We start from the raw sequence: 19,476 nt of genomic DNA, 5'->3' as shown, positions 1-19,476 counted from the left end.
CAGATTGGGGGATTGATTACCGTCATAGGACAGGGTTCCAGAAACCCAACCTCTCCCCAAGCCACAGCCTCTGCTGAAGCCCCTCCCCGGGGAGGCGAGTGCCCCACCCTAGATTTCCTCCCTCGCACCCGGGACCTTGTGTGATGAGGCTGTGGACACTTGCGCACTGCACATGCTAAGGTCTTAGTAGAGGCAAGAAGCGCTGTGGCCTGTGTGAGGTTAAAAGCCCCCATGGCATCTGCTTTGTTCCTGCTGGAAAGACCCAATCCGTTTGTAGGAAGACCTGAGGTCACAAGTGGTGGCCTTGGGGCGGGTGGGGTGGAATAGTTCCCACGCATACCCTGTGGGCAGCACCTGTCCTCCAGAGTTGGGTCCCAAGTGTTGATAGAGTTGCAGCTTTGTGTCGGGTGGCCGCACGGACTCAGTCTGTGCCATTGTAGCCCAGGTAGAGACGCGCTCAGGGCAGGGGTGGGGGGAGGGGGCAGGCCCGGAGCCTTGGATGCTGCCCCTGCCTGCACTGCCCGCCACCTCAAGGGCTCTGTTGGCACCGTAGGATCTGCAGCGAGATATTGAGCAGCACAGCGCGGGGGTGGAGTCCGTGTTTAACATCTGCGATGTCCTCCTGCACGACTCGGACGCATGTGCAAACGAGACCGAGTGTGACTCCATTCAGCAGACCACCAGGAGCCTGGACAGGCGCTGGAGGAACATCTGTGCCATGTCCATGGAGCGGCGCATGAAGTAAGAACTCCGCAGCCCCCGGGGAGCTCTTGCAAAGCTTCGGTTTTATTTGAAAGCCAAGAGAGAGACACGGGTAGTTCTATCTGCTGGTTCACTCCCTACATGCCTGCAAGGGCCAGGGCAGGGCTGGACCAAAGCCAGGAGCTGGAAACTCAATCCAGGTGTCCTACGTGGGTAGCAGGAACCCAGTCACCTGGGCCTGCCAGGGTGTGTATTAGCAGTAAGCTGAAGTTAGGAGTCGGAGCCGGGAATCAAACCCAGGTGCTGCAATGTGGATACGGGCATCTTAACTGGCACCCTCACTGCCAGCCCAAAGGCCCGCACCTGCCCCTCAATGGTATTATGATCTGCCAAACCTGGCGCACCCTCTGGCCTCGGTGACGGTACCTGGGTTCTCCAGGTACTGGCTGAGAAAGCCCAGTAGGTATGAGCAGTGCTTCTCGGCGGTGCCTCAGGCTGGCACGTGGGCTGGCGGCTGCACTGCTGTTTAGGATCTGTAAGGTGGTGGGGCAGGGGGAAGTCAGAGACGGAGCGCTCAGGAACTCCCGTGTGTGCGGTTTTGTAACTGCGGGGCGGGTGCTCCCAGAGGAGGGAAGCTAGGTACACCGGGAAGGAACGTCCCTGGCCGTGTTGTGTTCCACGAGGAATAAAAGGATGTCTAAGCAGTGCACACCATTAAGAGGGGGAGCAAGGGGATGGGACCGGTCGGGGATAACAGGGAAACCACAAGAGCCAGGAGTTAGGCTGCTGCTCTCCTTCTGCCAGAATCGAGGAGACGTGGCGCCTGTGGCAGAAGTTCTTAGACGACTATTCCCGCTTCGAGGACTGGCTGCAGTCGGCCGAGAGGACGGCGGCCTGCCCCAACTCCTCCGAGGTGTTGTACACAAACGCCAAAGAAGAGCTGAAGAGGTTCGAGGTAAGTACCTGGCCCGGCCCAGCCCGCTTGCTAATAACCGGGCCCACAGTGGCTCGCGAGCGGCTGTGACGACTTCCTGGTGGGGGCCCAGCTTCCCCACCCTCGGTGGGGGCCACAGTCCACAGCCAGCCACCTGCTGCTAAGGCAGCTTGAGTGAACGTAATAGCCTGTGCATTATTTTACTGATTTCTTTTCACTGCATTTGCAAGGCAGAGAGGAAGAGACAGGGGCCGATCTTCCATCTGCAGGTTCACTTTCCGAATGCCTCCAATAGCCAGGATGGGGCCAGGTCAAAACCAGGAGCCAGGAACTCCTTCCGGGTCTCCTGTGGGGGTGGCAGGGACCCAAGCACTCGAGCCATCACCTGCTGCCCGCCAGGGTGCGCTTTAGCAGGAAGCTGGAACTGGAAGCGGAGTCGGGTTCTCTGATGGGGGCGCGGGCAGGGAAGCCGGCCCTCTCTGTTGCTGGTGCAGCAGGCGGCGGGGGCCGTGGCAGTGACCCCCTTGCTCTGTGCGGCACAGGCTTTTCAGCGGCAGATCCACGAGAGGCTCACGCAGCTGGAACTCATCAACAAGCAGTACCGGCGCCTGGCGCGTGAGAACCGCACGGACGCGGCCAGCAAACTGAAGCAGATGGTGCACGAGGGCAACCAGCGCTGGGACAGCCTCCAGCGGCGGGTCACGGCCATCCTGCGGCGCCTCCGGGTAACCCGCTGCCCCGCACTGGGGTGGGGGGAGAGATACGTGATGTGCAAGTGGCAGGCTGCACTGCAGGCCTGAGCTCCCTGGACATGGCGACAACACAGGGCAGCCCGAGCTGCCAGCATTCCATCCTCCAGACAGGGATCGGCATGCGAGGCTTCGTGGGCAGGGCCGGCTGGTGTGACTTGTGCTACTGAAAACCCGTGCCTGTCTTTACACAGCTGTCAGCCCTGATGGCGTGGGGACCAGCCACAGCCTGGGCACTCTGGGCCTAGGGGAGGTGACACAGGGGCCCCCAGCAAAAGCCCTGCTTTGCCTGGCCACCTGCTTTGGCGCGCCCTGCTGGTTCCTGCTTTGAGCTCCATGGGCAGAGGACGGGACACCTGAGCCCCTGCTGGGTGGCTCTCCTGAGCTTCAGAGCCCACCAACGAGCCCCCAAGTGAGGGGTTGGACTCAGAATGTACATCTTCACCTCTCTGTTCCCTTTAATGCAGGAGACGGGCTGTGTTGGCTTTGTGAGTCCAGATACCAGAAGTAGGCAGGAACCACAAGATGTGATTTAGAGCCCTGCTCCTGCTCTTGGGGCAGAATGTTCTTGAAGCCGTTCTAGGTGGGAGAACCTGGGCCTTTCACCTCGTAACACTGAGGGAAGACGTTGGCTGGCTTGTCTAGCCGCCCAGGCTGTCGCCTTGTATTCCTGTTATCTCCTGCCGATTTGCAAGATCCTGAGCTAACACTGCCTTGGCCCTGCGTGCCGCATTTCTCAGAGTCAGCTGCCCTCCCAGTGGAACCGGAGAGTCCTCCTCAAAGGCCGCAGATCCCCTCCCTGGAGCAACACAGTCGCATCTGTGAAGGCCAGGGGAGCCCCGGGCCACTCAACCCCCCCGAGATGAGCGCTTTCCAGCCGGAAGCTACTGTCAGTCCTTCTGCGGGGGGCGCACAGGTGGAGCCGGGCAGAGGGTCTGGCCTGGTTCCTCAAAGGATGGAAAAAGCTCTGACCTAGATAACGAATTCCAGAATTCCCAGCGCTTTGAAAGATCACGGAGGTCCAAGTCCAACTCTGCTCCATTTGCTGGTGCAGAAGCCGAGGCTCAGGGAGGCGGGGGCCCTGTCTGTCGCACAGCACTGACCGGGCTCCTGGATGCAGCACGCCTGGGCCTTCCTGGGACCCCGGAGGCAGGTTCCTCTCTGAGACACCGGCCCTAGCTCCCCACAGAGGGGGCGCTGCTGTCTGCCGGGCTCTTGTTCTGCACTCAGAGCGCCGTGTGCTCCTCTTCCCCTTTGGCAGCATTTCACGAACCAGAGGGACGAGTTCGAGGGGACCAGGGAGAGCATTCTGGTGTGGCTGACGGAGATGGACCTGCAGCTGACCAACGTGGAGCACTTCTCCGAGAGCGATGCGGACGACAAGATGCGCCAGCTGAACGTAAGGCCGCATCCTTAGCTGTTTTTTTTTTTTCTTTGACAGGCAGAGTGGACAGTGAGAGAGAGAGACAGAGAGAAAGGTCTTCCTTTGCCGTTGGTTCACCCTCCGATGGCTGCCGCTGCTGGTGTGCCGCAGCCAGCGCACCGCGCTGATCCGAAGCCAGGAGCCAGGTGCTTCTCCTGGTCTCCCATGGGGTGCAGGGCCCAAGCACCTGGGCCATCCTCCACTGCACTCCCTGGCCACAGCAGAGAGCTGGCCTGGAAGAGGGGCAACCGAGAAAGAATCCGGCACCCCGACCGGGACTAGAACCCGGTATACCGGCGCCGCAAGGCGGAGGATTAGCCTAGTGAGCCGCGGCGCCGGCTTAATATTATTTTTAAAGATTATTTTATTTGAAAGGCAGAGTTACACCACACACACACACACACACAGAGGTCTTCCCTCTGCTGGTTTACTCCCCTTTTGGCCACAACGGCTGGAGCTGCACCGATCCAAAGCCAGGAGCCAAGAGCTTCTTCCACATCTCCCTCACGGGTGCAGGGGCCCAAGGACTTGGGCCATCTTCCACTGCTTTCCCAGGCCACAGCGGAGAGCTGCATGGGAAGTGGAGCAGCCGGGACTTGAACCGGTGCCCATACGGGATGCCAGCACTGCAGGTGGTGGCTTTGCCTGCTATGCCACAGTGCCAGCTCCTTTTAGCTTCTCTTAAAAGAGTACGCCAAGAGAGGTGGGTGTTTCGTGCAATGGGAAAGACACTGCTTGGAGTACCCATATCCCATATCAGAATCCCAGCTGCCCTCTTGATTCTAGCTTCCAGCTAGTGTGTACTCTGGGAGACAGCAGGCGATGGGCTCAAGGCATCCATGTGGGAGACCCAGGATTGAGTTCCTGGCTTCCAGCCTTAGCCTGGCCCAGCCCCAAGGAGGGAACCAACGAATGGAAGCATTCTCACACATGCCTTTAAAAGCAATGAAGGAGGGGCCGGCGCTGTGGCACAGTGGGTTAACGCCCTGGCCTGAAGCACCAGCATCCCAAATGGATGCTGTTCTAGTCCCGGCTGCTCCTCTTCCAAGCCAGCTCTCTGCTATGGCCTTGGACAGCAGTAGAAGATGGCCCAAGTCCTTGGTCCCTGCAGCCACAGGGGAGACCTGGAAGAAGCTCCTGGCTCCTGGCCTTGTGCAGTCAATTGGGGAGTGAACCAGTGGATGGAAGACACCTCTCTCTCTCTCTCTGCCTTTTCTCTCTCTGTGTAACTTTTTCAAATAAATAAATAAATCTTTTTGTTTAAAAAAAAAAGGCAATGAAGGAGCTCAATATATAAAATAAAAGAGAATGCCCTTTAGCAGAGAAGAGCTGCCAAGTCAAAACTTCACCTGGTCACTCAGAACAAACTCCAGAATTCTCACAGCACCAGGCGGTGCCCCAGCCTTGCACTACCCTGTTAGCACGAGCATGGACACTGCTCTGGAGTCACTGGGTCAAGTCCCTTTTTACAAGTGTCATTCATTGTCATCCAAGGGGAGAACTCACTTTTGGTTCCCAGCAGCACTCGGTTAAGACGCTAACCCCGAACCCTCTCCCCATGAGGGATACCTGTGTGAGGGTTCGCTCTCTCTAGACCTCGCCGCGTGGCTAGATCTTTGGGAAAGGCTGAGAAACGGAGTTACCATCCCTAACAATGACATCAGTGGCCGCTGCCGCCCGTGCTGTGCCAGCAGACACACGTGCCCATCGGTGGCTCACGGTGCAAGCTTTGGTTCTAAGTGTCGGTAGGACAGGTTCTCACCCTCACGCCCAGTACCAGTAAACGTTCTTCCAGGTCAAACTTTTAGTTACTCTCCGGGAAGGAGGGAGGGAAAAGCGTGTACAATCGTTGCAGTTTTTCATCTCCTTAGAAGCCGATGAAGCTAAGTGCTAGGTGAAGAGACAAAATGATGACGTGGCATCTGGGTGCTTTTGTTTTTCCTGGTCCTGTTCTAAGAAACAGACCCAGTGGCTGCTCAGGGACATGTTGTTTCAGATCCTTTCTTTTAAAAAAAAAAATACTTATTTTTAGTTAATACACCATAATCGTATATTTTAGGTGAAGTGCGACTTTTCAATCCATATATCCAATGTGTAATGGTCAGCTAATTGGCGCATGTAGACCCTCAGGCATACATCATTCCTCTGTATTGGAAACACTGAAAATCCTTTCTGTTAGCTGCTTTCAAATGTTGAGTTACCTGTTGTCAACCCTAGTTACCTACTGTAGAACACTAGGAATTACTCCTCTCCTACTTAGCTGCATCCCCGTGCTCAGTAACCATCCTGTTTCCATTACTCGTCCTCCCAGTGCAAGTGAGAACATTGCAGCATTTATCTTCCTGTGCTTGGTGTATTTAACAAAACGTCCTTCCAGTAGCTCCATTCATGCGGCTGCAAATGATAAGACTTCATACTTTTTGCAGAATGAATACAGTTGATTGGGTCTGTGCCCCATATTTTCTCTATCCATCCATCAGCGGGCACTCGGCTGCTTAATGGAACAGCGCTGTTCCAAATCCAAGTGCAGATGTTTCTTCAACGTACTTATTGTCTTTGGATATAAACCCAGAGGGGATAGCTGGATCCTACAATAGTTCTGTTTCTAGTTTTTGAAGATCCTCCATATTGTCTTGCATAGTGGCCTCCTAATTGACATTCCCGCAGCAGTAGGAGAGTCCCGTTCTCTGCACCCCCGCCAGCACTTGTTATTTCTTGTCATTTTGGTCATTGCCGTTCTTAGTTTGATAAGATGGCATCTCATTGTGGTTTTGATTTCCATTTTCCCTGATAATTACAGATGTAGACCATTTTGCTCATGTACTTCTTGACCCCTTGTGTATCTTCTTTTGAAAAATGGTTATTCAGGTCATTTACTCATTTCAAAGTCAGATTGGTTTTAAAAAACCAATGAGTTGGCCGGCACCATGGCTCAATAGGCTAATCCTCTGCCTGCGGCACCGGCACCCCGGGTTCTAGTCCCGGTCAGGGCATGGGATTCTGTCCCGGTTGCCCCTCTTCCAGGCCAGCTCTCTGCTGAGGCCCGGGAGTGCAGTGGAGGATGGCCCAAGTGCTTGGGCCCTGCACCCGCATGGGAGACCAGGAGAAGCACCTGACTCCTGGCTTCAGATCAGTGTGGTGCGCTGGCTGCAGCGCACTGGCCGCAGTGGCCATTGGGGGGTGGACCAACGGCAAAGGAAGACCCTTCTCTCTGTCTCTCTTACTGTCCACTCTGCCTATCCAAAAAAAAAAAAAAAAAAACCAACAATGAGTTGAGTTCCTTATACTCATCTTCTAGAAATCAGTCCCTTGTTGGATGAATAGTTCTCAAATATTTCCTCTCATTTTGTAAGTCACCTCAATTATTTTTAGTTTAATGTCACCCCTTTTCCAGTTTTTGCTTTTGATTCTCATGCTTTGGGGGGCCTGTCCAAAACACTCCTGTGCAGATCAGCTTCCTGAAGCATTTCCAAATGTCTGCTTGCAGGGATTCTAAAGTTTCAGGTCTTACGTGTAAGTCGTTGATCCATTTTGAGTTGCTTTTTGGATGTGGTGAGGGGGGTCTAGTTTCTTTCTCCTGTATGTCCATGTCTAATTTTCCCATCAACATTTCTTAGAGACTTTCCTTTCTCCAATGCATCTTCTTGCTGCCTTTGTCAAAAATCAGCTGGCCGGCAGACATGTGGGTTTATTTCTGGGTTCTCTATCCTGTTCCCCTGTGAGCTTTACTTCCAGTTGCCTTACAGGACGTTTTAAAGTCAAGTGTTGTGATGCGTCTAGCTTTATTCTTTCTGCTTAGAATTGCCGCAGCTGTGTGGGAACTCGGGTGGTTTTGTATGAGTTGTGGGATTGTTGTTCTGTTTCTCTGGAAAATTCCACTGGTGTTTTGACTCCAGTGCGTGAACTCCGTGGAGCACTCTGGGTAGTCTGGACATATCCACAACACTGATGTTTCCAGTCCACGCACGTGGGATGTTTTTCCATTTCTGTGTGTGTGTGTGTGCGCTTTTCAATGGCTTTCGTCGGTTCTTTGCCTAGACGTCCTTTCTGTCTCATCTCTCAACAGGGCTTCCAGCAGGAGATCACGCTGAATACCAACAAGATCGACCAGCTCATCGTGTGTGGCGAGCAGCTGATTCAGAAGAGCGAGCCCCTGGACGCCGTGCTGATTGAGGACGAGCTGGAGGACCTCCACCGATACTGCCAGGAGGTGTTCGGCAGGGTGTGCCGCTTCCACCGGCGGCTCACCTCCCCTGCACCAGTAAGCGCCGTGCTGCCCGCCCGTGGCTCCTCGGCGGCTCCGAGTCTAACAGCCGGCTGGGTGTTCAGAGAACTGGGAATCCTGTCTTCTAATGGTGAACTGTGGTTTCATTTTTCAATTCAGAAAAAAAAATGCTACATCAAAGAACTTCATTTCCACTGTTACTAATACAGAGCCACAGTTACGCACGGATTCCCAGTACCAGAAGAAAGGATGGTCTTGCTCCCGTTAACTATTGTCAGTGTGTTTTCCTTACTACAGGGCCTTTCTGGCATGTATCAGTACCCCAAGAATTTACTGACCCTGCTCTGGGTGTGATGACATTAGTAACTTGGGAACAGAAGAGATACTTCAGAATGTCCGTGGGAGAGGCTGGCACTGTGGCGTAGCAGGTAAAACTGCTGCCTGCAGTGCCGGCATCCCATACGGGTGCTGGTTAGAATCCCAGCTGTTCTACTTTTGATCCAGCTCTCTGCTGTGGCCTGGGAAAGCAGTAGAGGATGGCCCAAGTCCTTGGCCCCTGCACCCGCGTGGGAGGACCCAGAAGAAGCTCCCAGCTCCTGGCTTTGGATTGTCCCAGCTCCGGCTGTTTTGGCCATTTGGGGAGTGAACCAGTGGATGGAAGACCTCTCTCTCTCTCTCTGCCTCTGCCTCTGCCTCTCTAATTCTGCCTTTCAAATAAAAGAAATCTTGAAAAAAAGGTCCACGGGAAAATAGAATGAAAAGATTATTTGGGTACAAAAAATTTTTGAAATCTGCCCAGTTTTTTTTTCATAATATTCATTTTCTCTGAACTTTTGGAAGACCTCTCATATGTGTGGGTTTAAAGTCTTTCAGACCGAACTAAATTTATCTTTTAATTGTATTTTCCACGACTACGTTGAAGCTGCCCTCATGTTTGCATTTTCCTGTATCTTAGTGTCTAGAAGCATTTAATGTTTGTGCCTTTTGGTTATTTTGTTCTCTCCTTTGAAGTGTCACATGATCCAGTTTCCAAAAGGGACCTGGACATTTCCCATGACAGAAGGGCCTTCTGAAAAGTTCACGTGGGATTGAGGCTGTCGCCTTTTTGTCCCAGAAGCAGTAATGACCACCGTCCATTGTTATTTTCATTTTCTTTGAATGGCAGACAGAGGTCTTCCATCCTCTGATTCATTCCCCAAATGCTTGCAACAGCTGGGGCTGGGTCAGGCCAGAGCCAAGAGCCCGGGTCATTTGTGCCTGTTCTACCAGGGACCAAGCACTGGAGCCATCACCTGTTGCCTTCCAAAGTACTCAGTAGAAGTTGGTTTGGAAGTAGAGGAGCCGGGACCTGAACCCAGGACCTATGGAGGGAAGTGGCAGTCACAAGTGGTGACTTAACCACTGCCCTAAGCACCTGCCCCTAACTTGGTTCTTTGGACAGACAGACGATAATGCTGCTTCCGTCTGCAGCAGCCTTGATTTGGTCTCATTCTAATCATTGGATCCTCCTGTGTAGGGCTTAGAAGATGAAAAGGAGACCTCTGAGAATGAAACAGACATGGAGGACCCCAGAGAGATGCCCCCTGACTCTTGGCGGAAAAGGGGGGAGAGCGAGGAGCCCCCGTCTCCCCAGTCTCTCTGTCACCTGGTGCCCCCGGCGCCCGGGCACGAGCGGTCCGGCTGCGAGACCCCTGTCAGTGTGGACTCCATCCCCCTCGAGTGGGACCACACGGGTGACGTGGGCGGCTCCTCCTCTCACGAAGACGACGAGGAAGGTCCGTACTACAGTGCACTATCAGGTAACGGCCGGGTTCCCAGAGCCCCTGCGATCGACCCGTGTGGCTGTGTCTGTGGCGCTCAGCCTGCCCAGCCAGGTCTCAATGCCGAGGAGGCCAGACCGCAGCTGACCCAGCCTTTGGGGCATCCCGGGTTTGTCCTGCCCACCTCTTGACTTTTGGCTCAATCCTGTTGCAGGTGGAAGGAAAGGAGAAACAACCAGAGTTCACATCTGGACGTATAAGGGTGTTCACTGATGGCCCTGGCTGTTGGGGGGACTCCTCAGTGAACCCTGCAGAGTAGCAACAGCCTGAGCTGCATACAGCACCCCCCACCCCCACCCCCCCACCGCTGCCAACAGCCAGGACGTGGCTGGGGGAGAAAATCCTTTTGTTTCTCCTAAAGGTCTTCGAATCAGAAGGATCTAGAGGGGGTATTTTCTCCTTCCAGCTGACTATGTGTTAACTTGATCTTCGGCATGGATCTCACGGGCACCGCCAGTGAGGAAAATGACATTGTTCTTTTTCAGATGTAGAAATCCCCGAAAATCCTGAGGCCTATCTTAAAATGACCACAAAAACTTTGCAAGCGTCTTCTGGTAGGCCCCTGCCCGTGCATGTGTCTCAACATGGCAGCATCCTGTGGCGCACACTGCATCCTAAACCTCGCTCCGTGTCCTGTCTGACCTCTGCCTTCCGTGGACACCATGCGCCTCGGTCCTCGTGTCATGGTGTATTTACACTGCCGTACTCACCACCCCCGCGTGTTCCCTGCCAACCCTGCCCGAGCCACAGTGCTCCCTGCGCTGGCCCTCTCCCCGCCCTCAGGCCTGTGCAGAGGGAATTTTCCACGGTGCCTTTCTTGGTTCTTACTGGTTTTTTATTTTTATTTTTATTTATTTATTTATTTTTTTGCTCCATCTAATGGACGCCCTTTGGCATGGCCAAGCTTTCTTCATGGTGGCTTGGTTTGGAACGGGTTCCTTGCTGGTGATCTCCCGGGAGGCAGGTGGGTGGGCAGGAGTGGGGGTACCGTAGCCTTTGGCACAGAAAAAGAAATTGTCCTTACCTTCACATACAGCTCTGCTCTTTCTCCTCCACCCCATCCCCATCTCAGTGGTAGGGAGAGCCACGAGTGGCCCTTGGCTTCCCAAGCCCCTGTTGACATTCACTCTCCCTTTCCCTGCTGAGAGGCCCTCTGTCCTGTTGGCCACCAGCCTGGCCGTGCAGCGCTGACCTCTCAAGACCCCAGCTCCCAATGCCACCTCGTGCCACAGCAAATCATCCACCTGTTGTGCTCCATCGCGAACCCATCTAGTGAAGACGCAGTGTTGCTCTGTTGCATGACTCCCATCTCATCCCCTCTGGAACGTACTGACATTTTGCAAACACGCATGCTTTGCAAGGAAAGCTGCAGAATTCATCTTGACTCTGTAACCTGACGCCATGTTACTCATGACCTGTTTTTTTTTTTTATGTCACTAAATATGAATCCCATGGGGGGAGAGAACGCAGCCTCACTCGCTGCCCTTTGTTTCAGGTAAATCCATTTCTGACGGCCACTCGTGGCTTGTTCCAGACAGCCCGTCCTGCCCCAAGCATCGTTACAAACAGATGGAAGGTGATAGGAGTGGACCGCCCATCCCCTCAGACTCCAGCACGCCTTATAAACCAGCCTATGTGAGTGTGGACCCCAGGCATGTGGTTAATAGCTAACATTTTGAAGAGAGATTTTGCTGTAAACTGTGCGGGCTCAGTCCCCAGGCATGTCTTGTGTTGGTTCTCCGCTGGTGAGTTGTCCATACCTCATTAGCTGTGGAGATGCTCTGAACTCATAACCTTCCTGGTTTGCATGTGCTGATATTGATAAAACAATAATTACTGCTGGGAAGAAGCCAAGTGACAACTTCCCGAACTGCTCCTGAGCCCCCAACCTTTGTTCTGTTCATCTCTTGACCGCACATCCTGTTCGAGAAGTGACAGCTCCATATTCAGGCTTGATGGTGTGCTGTGCTGTGCTGGACATGAGTTGGACTCCTGGCCACACCAGTCAATTACCTCTCCTTGCCTCTGTGGCTGCTTCTCACCTGAGGATGAGTCGACCTCACGTAGTTGTTAGCATCAGTGGGTCTGGCCGGCGCCGCGGCTCACTAGGCTATAATCCTCCACCTGCAGTGCCAGCACCCGGGTTCTAGTCCTGACTGGGGTGCCGGTCCTGTCCTGGTTGCTCCTCTTCCAGTCCAGCTCTCTGCTGTGGCCCGGAAGTACAGTGGAGGATGGCCCAAGTGCTTGGGTCCTGCACCCCATGGGAGACCAGGAGAAGCACCTGGCTCCTGGCTCCTGGCTTCGGATCAGTGTAGCACACTGGCCATAGTGGCCACTTGGAGGTGTGGGGGGGGGGGAAGACCTTTCTCTCTCACTGTCTAACTCTGCCTGTCAAAAAAAAAAAAAAAAAAAAATCAGTGGGTACCAGGGTGCTTCCAAAAGTTCGTGAGAAGTAAAGCCAAAAGTGTGTTTTGGTGTAAAGTATTTTGAAATCCATGCGTAGGCAAAAAAAAAAAAAAAAAAAAAAAAAAAAAAAATCCGTGCATAGACAAGCTCTTCAAAAAGTTCAAAAAGTTCATGGGAAAACCTACATGCGGTACAGTAGGCACCAGAAGGAATTTAAATGTCTCCAGGATTAAGTGCACTGGGTTTAGGTAAAAGGCCCTTAGAAGCCGTGGTGGTCACCATTACTCCTGCTGCCGCATTGGCCTGTGGTTGTTTCAACAGTGACTGTGCCTTCTTCCACCCACCTCCCTTGGGTGACGTGAGTTCTTGGCGTGCCCTGGCAACACAGCTGCAGGGGCAGCCTGGGGTTCATTGTTGGCCACGGACCATTCTCAGTACAGAGAACTGGAGAGGAGGGGGTGGAAATTCAAGCTACTTGCCTTCCAGTGCCAACTGCAGAGAACCCAGCCTCCCTGCTGCATAGCTGGGGGAAGTTCCACCTTCACGTGGTCAGATCCGAGTCATTTGATAGCGGGTTGTCCATACCCAACTGGGAAACTCTTCCTCTTGCTTGTTAGCAAGCACTTGTCATCTCTAACCTGTCCCTCCCTCTATGGCATGGAGCAAGTTTGGGGCAAGAGACCTGACTGTTGGATGGCATCCCAACGCGTGTGGTTTGGCTTCTCTCGGAAGTCACTCCTGTGTCCCTCCCTTGGCCAGTTTCCAGGCTCGGCCCTTTCCCTGGGTCTGAAACATTGGGTCTTCATTGCACACAATCATCTGAACACAATCTGAAGAAAGCATGGCTTTTTTTTTTTTTTAATTTTTTTAAAATTTATTTGAAAGGCAGAGTTACATGGAGAGGGAGAAAAGGAGAGAGCGAGCAAGCGAGCGAGTGAGCAGTCTTCCATCTGCTGTTTCACATGGCCAAGGCTGGGCCGGGCCAAAGCCAGGAGCTTCTTCCAGGTCTCCCACATGGGTGGCAGGGGCCATCTGTTTGCTGCTTTCCCAGGCGCATCAGCAGGGAGCTGGATCTGAAGTGGAGCAGCCGGGACTGGAACCAGTGCCCATATGTGATGCCGGTGCTGTAGGCCAGGGCTTAACCTGCTGAGTCACAGCACTGGCCCCAGCATGGCTTCCTAGAAGAGGGCCATATATTTTTGGAAAGACCTGCGATAGCAGCGCAGTCAGCGCTGTGATAACAGAGGAGTTAGTGCGTGCAGTAAGAGAAAGCACTTGACAACGAAGGACCCTGGGAGGCGCCTTTGTCCTGGTGGTCGCACCAGCCACCTCTGCAGAGCCGTGGGGAAGGACAGCTCCAGACTCGGGGAAAATGAACGGGCAGCAGGGTCCATCGCGGCTACAGCGGCTTTGGTGTGGTTCTGATGCGATGTTGGGGAGCAGGCACGGGAAACAGGCTGCTTGATTCCCGTCCTGACCGTCTCCTCGGCTCGCTCCTCCTGGGGTCGCTGCGAGGCTCCCCGTCTGCCAGCAGCCCCGCTCCAGGTATATGCCAGGGCACGGAGTATTGACCAGCGGGGTACCCTGCCAACAGCAGGACCCCATATCTCTGTTCCTTGCTTGTTCAAGTGAACCCAGTTATTCACGTAACTTTTAAGATCTACGGATCGTTAACTTAAAACTTGATTCCTTCTAGGTGAAGCTCCTGTTACGTCCAAGTGCCGAAGGTGGCAAAGAAGGCCCTACAGTCCTGAATGGCAGCCGACAGCCGGAAGATGAGAGAGGCGCAGGTGTAACAGGACAACAGCCAGGTATGCCTACCTGGCACTCGTTAGGAGAGGCGCAGTGTGGGGGGGTTGGGGCTTAATTGGGCATGGATCACAAGTGCTCGCTCAGCAGAATATGAGTTAGGAATTGACCAACTTTATATAAATTCTCAAGATGGCTGGACTCAGCCAGGCACAGGCAGTGTCGTGCTCCACTCAACTACCAGCCCCCAGGAACAAATTCCTATGCTGTCAGTGTCGATTTGGAAACAATTCTTGAAACACTGAGCCTCCTACCAGGAAGCGCCATGTGTTTAGTGACTTCATTGGAGTGTCCAGCATCAGACCAGAGAGGATCAAAGAGTAGCCTCAGGCGAAATCACGCCACCAGATCTACACTGAAGACCAGAGGAGAAAACGGGCTGACCGCCAGCACAGACCGAACTGCTGGACTGGAGACCAGAGCACATCCTAGCAACCTGTGGGCTGCCCGCCAGCCTTCACGGGCCTCCCCCTCCTCCTGTGCTCCGCTGTGGGGGGAGAAAGACCTCCAAACCCAGACCTCCTGCAAGGGGCACCCCTCCAGCCTCTCAGCACCCTGCCCCTCCTTAGCTAGAAGTCTGCACATCTGTTTGCATTCTGGCCCTTTCTAAATTGGCAGCTGTTTCCCCTTCCCCAGGTACCTTGGACAGATGGGAGCTGATTCAAGCGCAGGAGCTTCACGGCAAACTCAGAATGAAACAGAGCTGGCGGCAGCTCGACTCTGACATCGGCAGCATCGCCGCGTGGCTGGCAAACACCGAAGCGGAGATGGAAACGCTGCAGACGGCAGAGCCGCCCTCTGATGTCCAGGAAATGGGGCTCCGAGTGCGGAGGCTGCAGGTGAGTCTCTGGTGCGAGGGCACGCTAGGGTAGCACCGCGCTGGACAGCAAGGCAAACAGGTGCACGGTGCAGGCGGCGGCTTGCAGGTGGTGTGTGGTAGGTCAGTCTCTCTCGTTTCTCTTCTGTCACTGCCAAGGACACGGTTGCAGGTTTTTGTCTTCATAGGAACCGATGTACAAATAATCCTAAAATCCAGAGCAGCCCTAGAAAGGGTGGCTCAGTCCCCATTGCTGGGCTGATCTGGTGTCTGAGGTTGGAGGTGTTGGCGGCCACCACCAGGAAGTTCAAAACCACCCTCCCAGACACTGAGCAAAGGTGCAGGCAAGACTTGAGGTGCAGCCTTCCTTGGAAAGATCGGGGGCGGGGGGGAGGGGGTATGTGGCTCACTTGGTTAATCCTCCGCCTGCGGCACCGGCATCCCACATGGGCACCGTGTTCTAGTCCCACTTGCCCCTCTTCCAGGCCAGCTCTCTGCTGTGGCCCGGGAGTGCAGTGCAGGATGGCCCAAGTGCTTGGGCCCTGCACCCCATGGGAGACCAGGAGGAAGCACCTGGCTCCTGGCTTCGGATCGGCGCAGCGCCGGCCATGGTGGCCATTTGGGGGGTGAACCAATGGAAGGAAGACCTTTCTCTCTTTCTCTCTCTCTCACTGTCTAACTCTGTCAAATAAAAAAAAATTCAGGGTTGGGGAAAACCAGTGTCCCCACTGCTGGGTGCTGTGGCCTGACCTGGACACCCACATACATCACCAGTCTGGGCCCCCCTAGAATTGCCCGGAGAGTGGGGGCGGGGTAGTTTGAACGCTGTATACCGCATCGGCCTGAGCTCCTGAGGCCCGGAGCAGGTGCCTTGGGGTATCCAGGCACTGTTCAGACTTGTAGTTTTCTGAGGGTGCTCACTGAGGGACAGATGCAGAATGACTATGTACACTTTATCCAGAAGGCTTTTCATGGGGTCCAGAAGCATTCTTAAGCCAGACACAGAGGGGCCGTGGACGTCAGCAGAGCCTTTGTGTGTCTCTGGTCCAGTCGCCCGCCTGCAGGCAGGCCTCTGCTCTTGGGCCCTGCTGGCCAAGTTCACAGCCTTGTAGGGCAGCTCCCTCAGCTGACGCCTCCCAGCCAGTCACAGGCGAGGTTGCCCTTGCTTCTGCGGCTGCAGCTTGGGAGAGAGCGAGCGCACGGATCCACTCCCTGCCGAGGGTCACAATGCGGCCCTCTGTTTTCGGAGTGCCTAACCCGATCTTTTTCCTCTGGGGTAGGAGATAGTAAAGGCCTCTGACACCTACAAGGCGTTGCTGGACTCTGTGCACGGGAGCAGCCAGGAGTCTCTGCCCAGCGAGAGCGCCGAGGCGGCCGAGCTCCAGAGCAGGCTGCACCAGCTGCGCGTGCGCTGGGAGGCGGCCCAGGGCGCAGTGGACAGCTGGCGCGCGGGCCTGCGACAGTCGCTCATGCAGTGCCAGGTACGCTGACTCAGCCCCCAGCCCCCGCCCTGAGCTGCACCCAAGGCCCAGGCCGGCCCAGGGAGGCGGGACAGGCAGTTATTTTTAACTTTGATGCAGCCAAGCTGACTTGTGTTAAGGAGCAGGCTGGCTTTGCCGTGTGTTTGCGGAGAGACCCTCCCACACCCACCCCCCTTCATCCCGGAGACCCGATGCTCGCCCACGCCCACGCCCCTCCTGGAGTTGGCTTCAGCGAGGGTCTCAGCGCTGCCCGCTCTCTGCTCCCCTGCCAGTAAGGAGACCTGGCTCCGGGATACAGCAGCACTTCAGGCTGATCTACAAATCACTGACCCTCCCAGACCTCGGTCTTCTCATCTGAAAGATGGGTATTTTAGTCACTACCTGACTGCTTTTTAGGACTAAATGAGATGGAGCATATCCTTAGCCCAGTGCTAACACGTGAGTGCTTGACACACATGAGCTCTGCACTGCCCGTCAGCTCTGACCCCATCGTGGGCCGCCCTGACCTGTCCTGGTAGGCTCTTTCCCTTAGCCCCCGAGTCCAGTGCGTCTTACAGCGACATGTGTGGCGGTCACCTGACATCCCACAGAGGCCTCCCCAGACCTCCCGGCATTCCCCACACCCCGCCTCGTGCCAGGGCCATGTCCTTCTCCGGCTGAGACAAGAAGGGCCAATGACTGTGCCAGGCTAGGGACAAAAGGCTGCTTCCGCCGCGGTCCCTACAAAGCAGGTGACACTGCTGTGTGCTGTGTTTGAAGGACTTCCACCAGCTGAGTCAGAACCTGCTGCTGTACTTGGCCAGCGCTGAGGGTCGGAGGCAGGAGGCTCATGTTGCTGACCCCAAGGCCGACCCCCAGGTTCTCCTGGAGTGTCAGAGGAGGCTGATGGTGAGTGCTTCCCTGGGGGCCTCTGCACTGCCCCCAGCCTCTGTCCCCCATCCCCATGGCTCAGAGGACAGACTGCACTTGGAATTCGGGGGCCTGACCCCTCTTGTGATGCTGGGCGGTGGCAGGGAAATGGCCTGTGTGCTCCAGTGGGCCATGTGGCTAAGCTGTGATGGCTGGGAGCTTAGGTATAGTCAATGCATTTTCCAGCGAACCTGTTTTCCATGCAAGGGGCAGAGCTCCTGCATCAGCCAGCCCCGCCCAGCGTTTCTGGAGTGGCGATGGGTGATGTCTGTGACTGCACACCTGTGGGCGACTACAGTTAGAAGACTCGCGGGGCTGAAGCTCCAGGGTCCAGAGTGAGGCATCTTCGAGACGCTTAGGAACTGGGACCCGGTTGCGTGCACCTGCCGATGGAACAGGAGGGGTGTTTTCCCCTGGCGAATACTGCTCGCTCTGCAGCTGGGACGGACTTATGTGGGTTTCTCCATCCACGGTAGAAACATCTTTCTGGAGGAGAGTGTGTCTTCATGTGTTTGTTTCACTTGCAAATAAGGGTGGCGCCAGTATCCTCCCTGTACTCAAGGTGGCTTTGTTATCTGTGAATTCGTGTGTGGCTTAATTTCAAATATTTTAAAATTACTTATTTTAGCCATTTATTTATTCTTTCAAAAACGACCACTCTCACTGAAAGCTGCATTTTTTTTTAAAGATTTATTTATTTGAAAGGCAGAGTTACAGAGAGGCAGAGAGAGAGAAAAAGTCTTCCACCCACTGGTTCACTCCCCAGATATCAGCAACAGATGGAGCTGTGCTGATCTGAAGCCAGGAGCCAGGAGATTCATCCAGGTCTCCCACATGGGTGCAGGGACCCAAGGACTTGGGCCATCTTCTACTGCTTTCCCAGGCCACTGCAGAGAGCTGGATCGGAAGTGGAACAGCTGGGACTTGAACTGGTGCCCATATGGGATGCCAGTACTGCAGGCAACAGTTTTACTTGCTATGCCACAGTGCCGGCCCCCAGCCATTTATTTAAAAAAAAAAATTCTTATGCTGGAATCTTTGTAGCCCCTCCCCTACCCCACGGAGCCACAGGGTCCAACGGAACTCTCTGCCCTGATGGGAACATTCTATGTTGGCACCAACCGTGGCAACCATCCTAGCTCAGCAACAAGAGAGAGGTCCCATGTGGTACCCACCAAGCTCCCATAGCGACTGTGGCTGAAATCTTACGTTTCACTTTACTTGATTAAATAGCCTTGTATGTCCAGTGGTTGCCACATCGGGCAGGGCAGCGAGCAAGACAGCCACCTTCAGCACTTCAAGCCGACTTGCCTCATGCAAAGTCCACGTGTCCACGTACTTGAGCTGTTGTTTTTCGGTTATTTCAGAATTTCCCTGGCTTCCTGCGTAGGTGAGGGTCAGATCTTCCCACACCAGCCCCCTCCTCTCCTCTAATGTTCCCAGTGTCTACGTTATCTTCAGCACGAGGCAACAAGAGCCAGGGCTGTGGGGTAACCTACTGGCTACCTAAACAGTGCTAAACCAGAAGCCACAGAGAGGAACTTAGAAGGTTCTGGAGTGGAGCACTACCCCATTCGTCCCAGAACTTTGCAGGCACCGGGAAAGCCTCCGCTGGCCGCACCAGCTTCCCTGCGGACAGCTGTTTGACACACTCTGTTAATGTTTTCAGCAACTGCAGAAGGAGCTAGTGGAACATCAACCTCAAGTGAACTCCTTACGGGAGATTGCCAACAGCCTCCTCGTTAAGGGGCCGGGGGAAGACTACATCGAGGCCGCGGAGAAGGTCCATGTCATTGAGAAGAAGCTCCACCAGTTACTGGAGCAGGTGGCCCAAGACCTGATGTCCCTGCAGGGAAGCCAGGTGAGTCCACTGTGGCTCTCACACGCCCAGATTCAGCCAGGACAGCGATGCCGCAGCCTTGCGGTGGGAGGTAGTCTGGGTGGGTGCAGGGGCCCAAGGACTTGGGCCATCTTCCACTGCTTTCCCAGGCCACAGCAGAGAGCTGGATCGGAAGTGGAGCAGCCGTGACTTGAACTGGCACCCATATGGGATGCCAGCCCTGCAGGCCGCGGCTTTACCCGCTAGGCCACAGCGCCGGCCCAATTAAAAAGTTTATGTTAGTGCAAAAACTGACATCATGTACAGATTTTTCATCCAACACATTTTGGATGAACTTTCTGGAGATACCTCATGTACATGG

At 54.6% G+C, this 19,476-nt stretch overlaps 1 protein-coding gene across 10 annotated transcripts in view; it reads left to right on the top strand.

The window, feature by feature from the left end:
• The window catches only part of SYNE2 (spectrin repeat containing nuclear envelope protein 2), a 394,119-nt gene that overhangs the window by 372,050 nt on the left and 2,593 nt on the right, over positions 1-19,476 (top strand). For 6 of the 10 annotated variants that reach the window (XM_051826403.2, XM_051826401.2, XM_051826400.2 and 3 more), the window contains 13 exons: positions 554-741; positions 1,507-1,657; positions 2,179-2,361; positions 3,647-3,784; positions 7,875-8,069; positions 9,550-9,832; positions 10,339-10,407; positions 11,349-11,488; positions 13,956-14,070; positions 14,705-14,907; positions 16,166-16,366; positions 17,126-17,254; positions 18,945-19,136. In XM_051826403.2, the coding sequence (XP_051682363.2) occupies positions 554-741; positions 1,507-1,657; positions 2,179-2,361; positions 3,647-3,784; positions 7,875-8,069; positions 9,550-9,832; positions 10,339-10,407; positions 11,349-11,488; positions 13,956-14,070; positions 14,705-14,907; positions 16,166-16,366; positions 17,126-17,254; positions 18,945-19,136 (2,187 nt within the window). The remainder of the gene's footprint in view (positions 1-553; positions 742-1,506; positions 1,658-2,178; positions 2,362-3,646; positions 3,785-7,874; positions 8,070-9,549; positions 9,833-10,338; positions 10,408-11,348; positions 11,489-13,955; positions 14,071-14,704; positions 14,908-16,165; positions 16,367-17,125; positions 17,255-18,944; positions 19,137-19,476) is intronic. The other 4 variants (XM_051826402.2, XM_051826405.2, XM_051826404.2 and 1 more) reach the window with 4 other exon arrangements.

This window comes from Oryctolagus cuniculus, chromosome 20, assembly GCF_964237555.1.
Source record: "Oryctolagus cuniculus chromosome 20, mOryCun1.1, whole genome shotgun sequence".
NCBI classification, from domain to species: Eukaryota; Metazoa; Chordata; class Mammalia; order Lagomorpha; family Leporidae; genus Oryctolagus; species Oryctolagus cuniculus.
The sequence above is the reverse complement of the archived record's forward strand: the minus strand, read 5'-3'. Positions and strand labels throughout refer to the sequence as shown.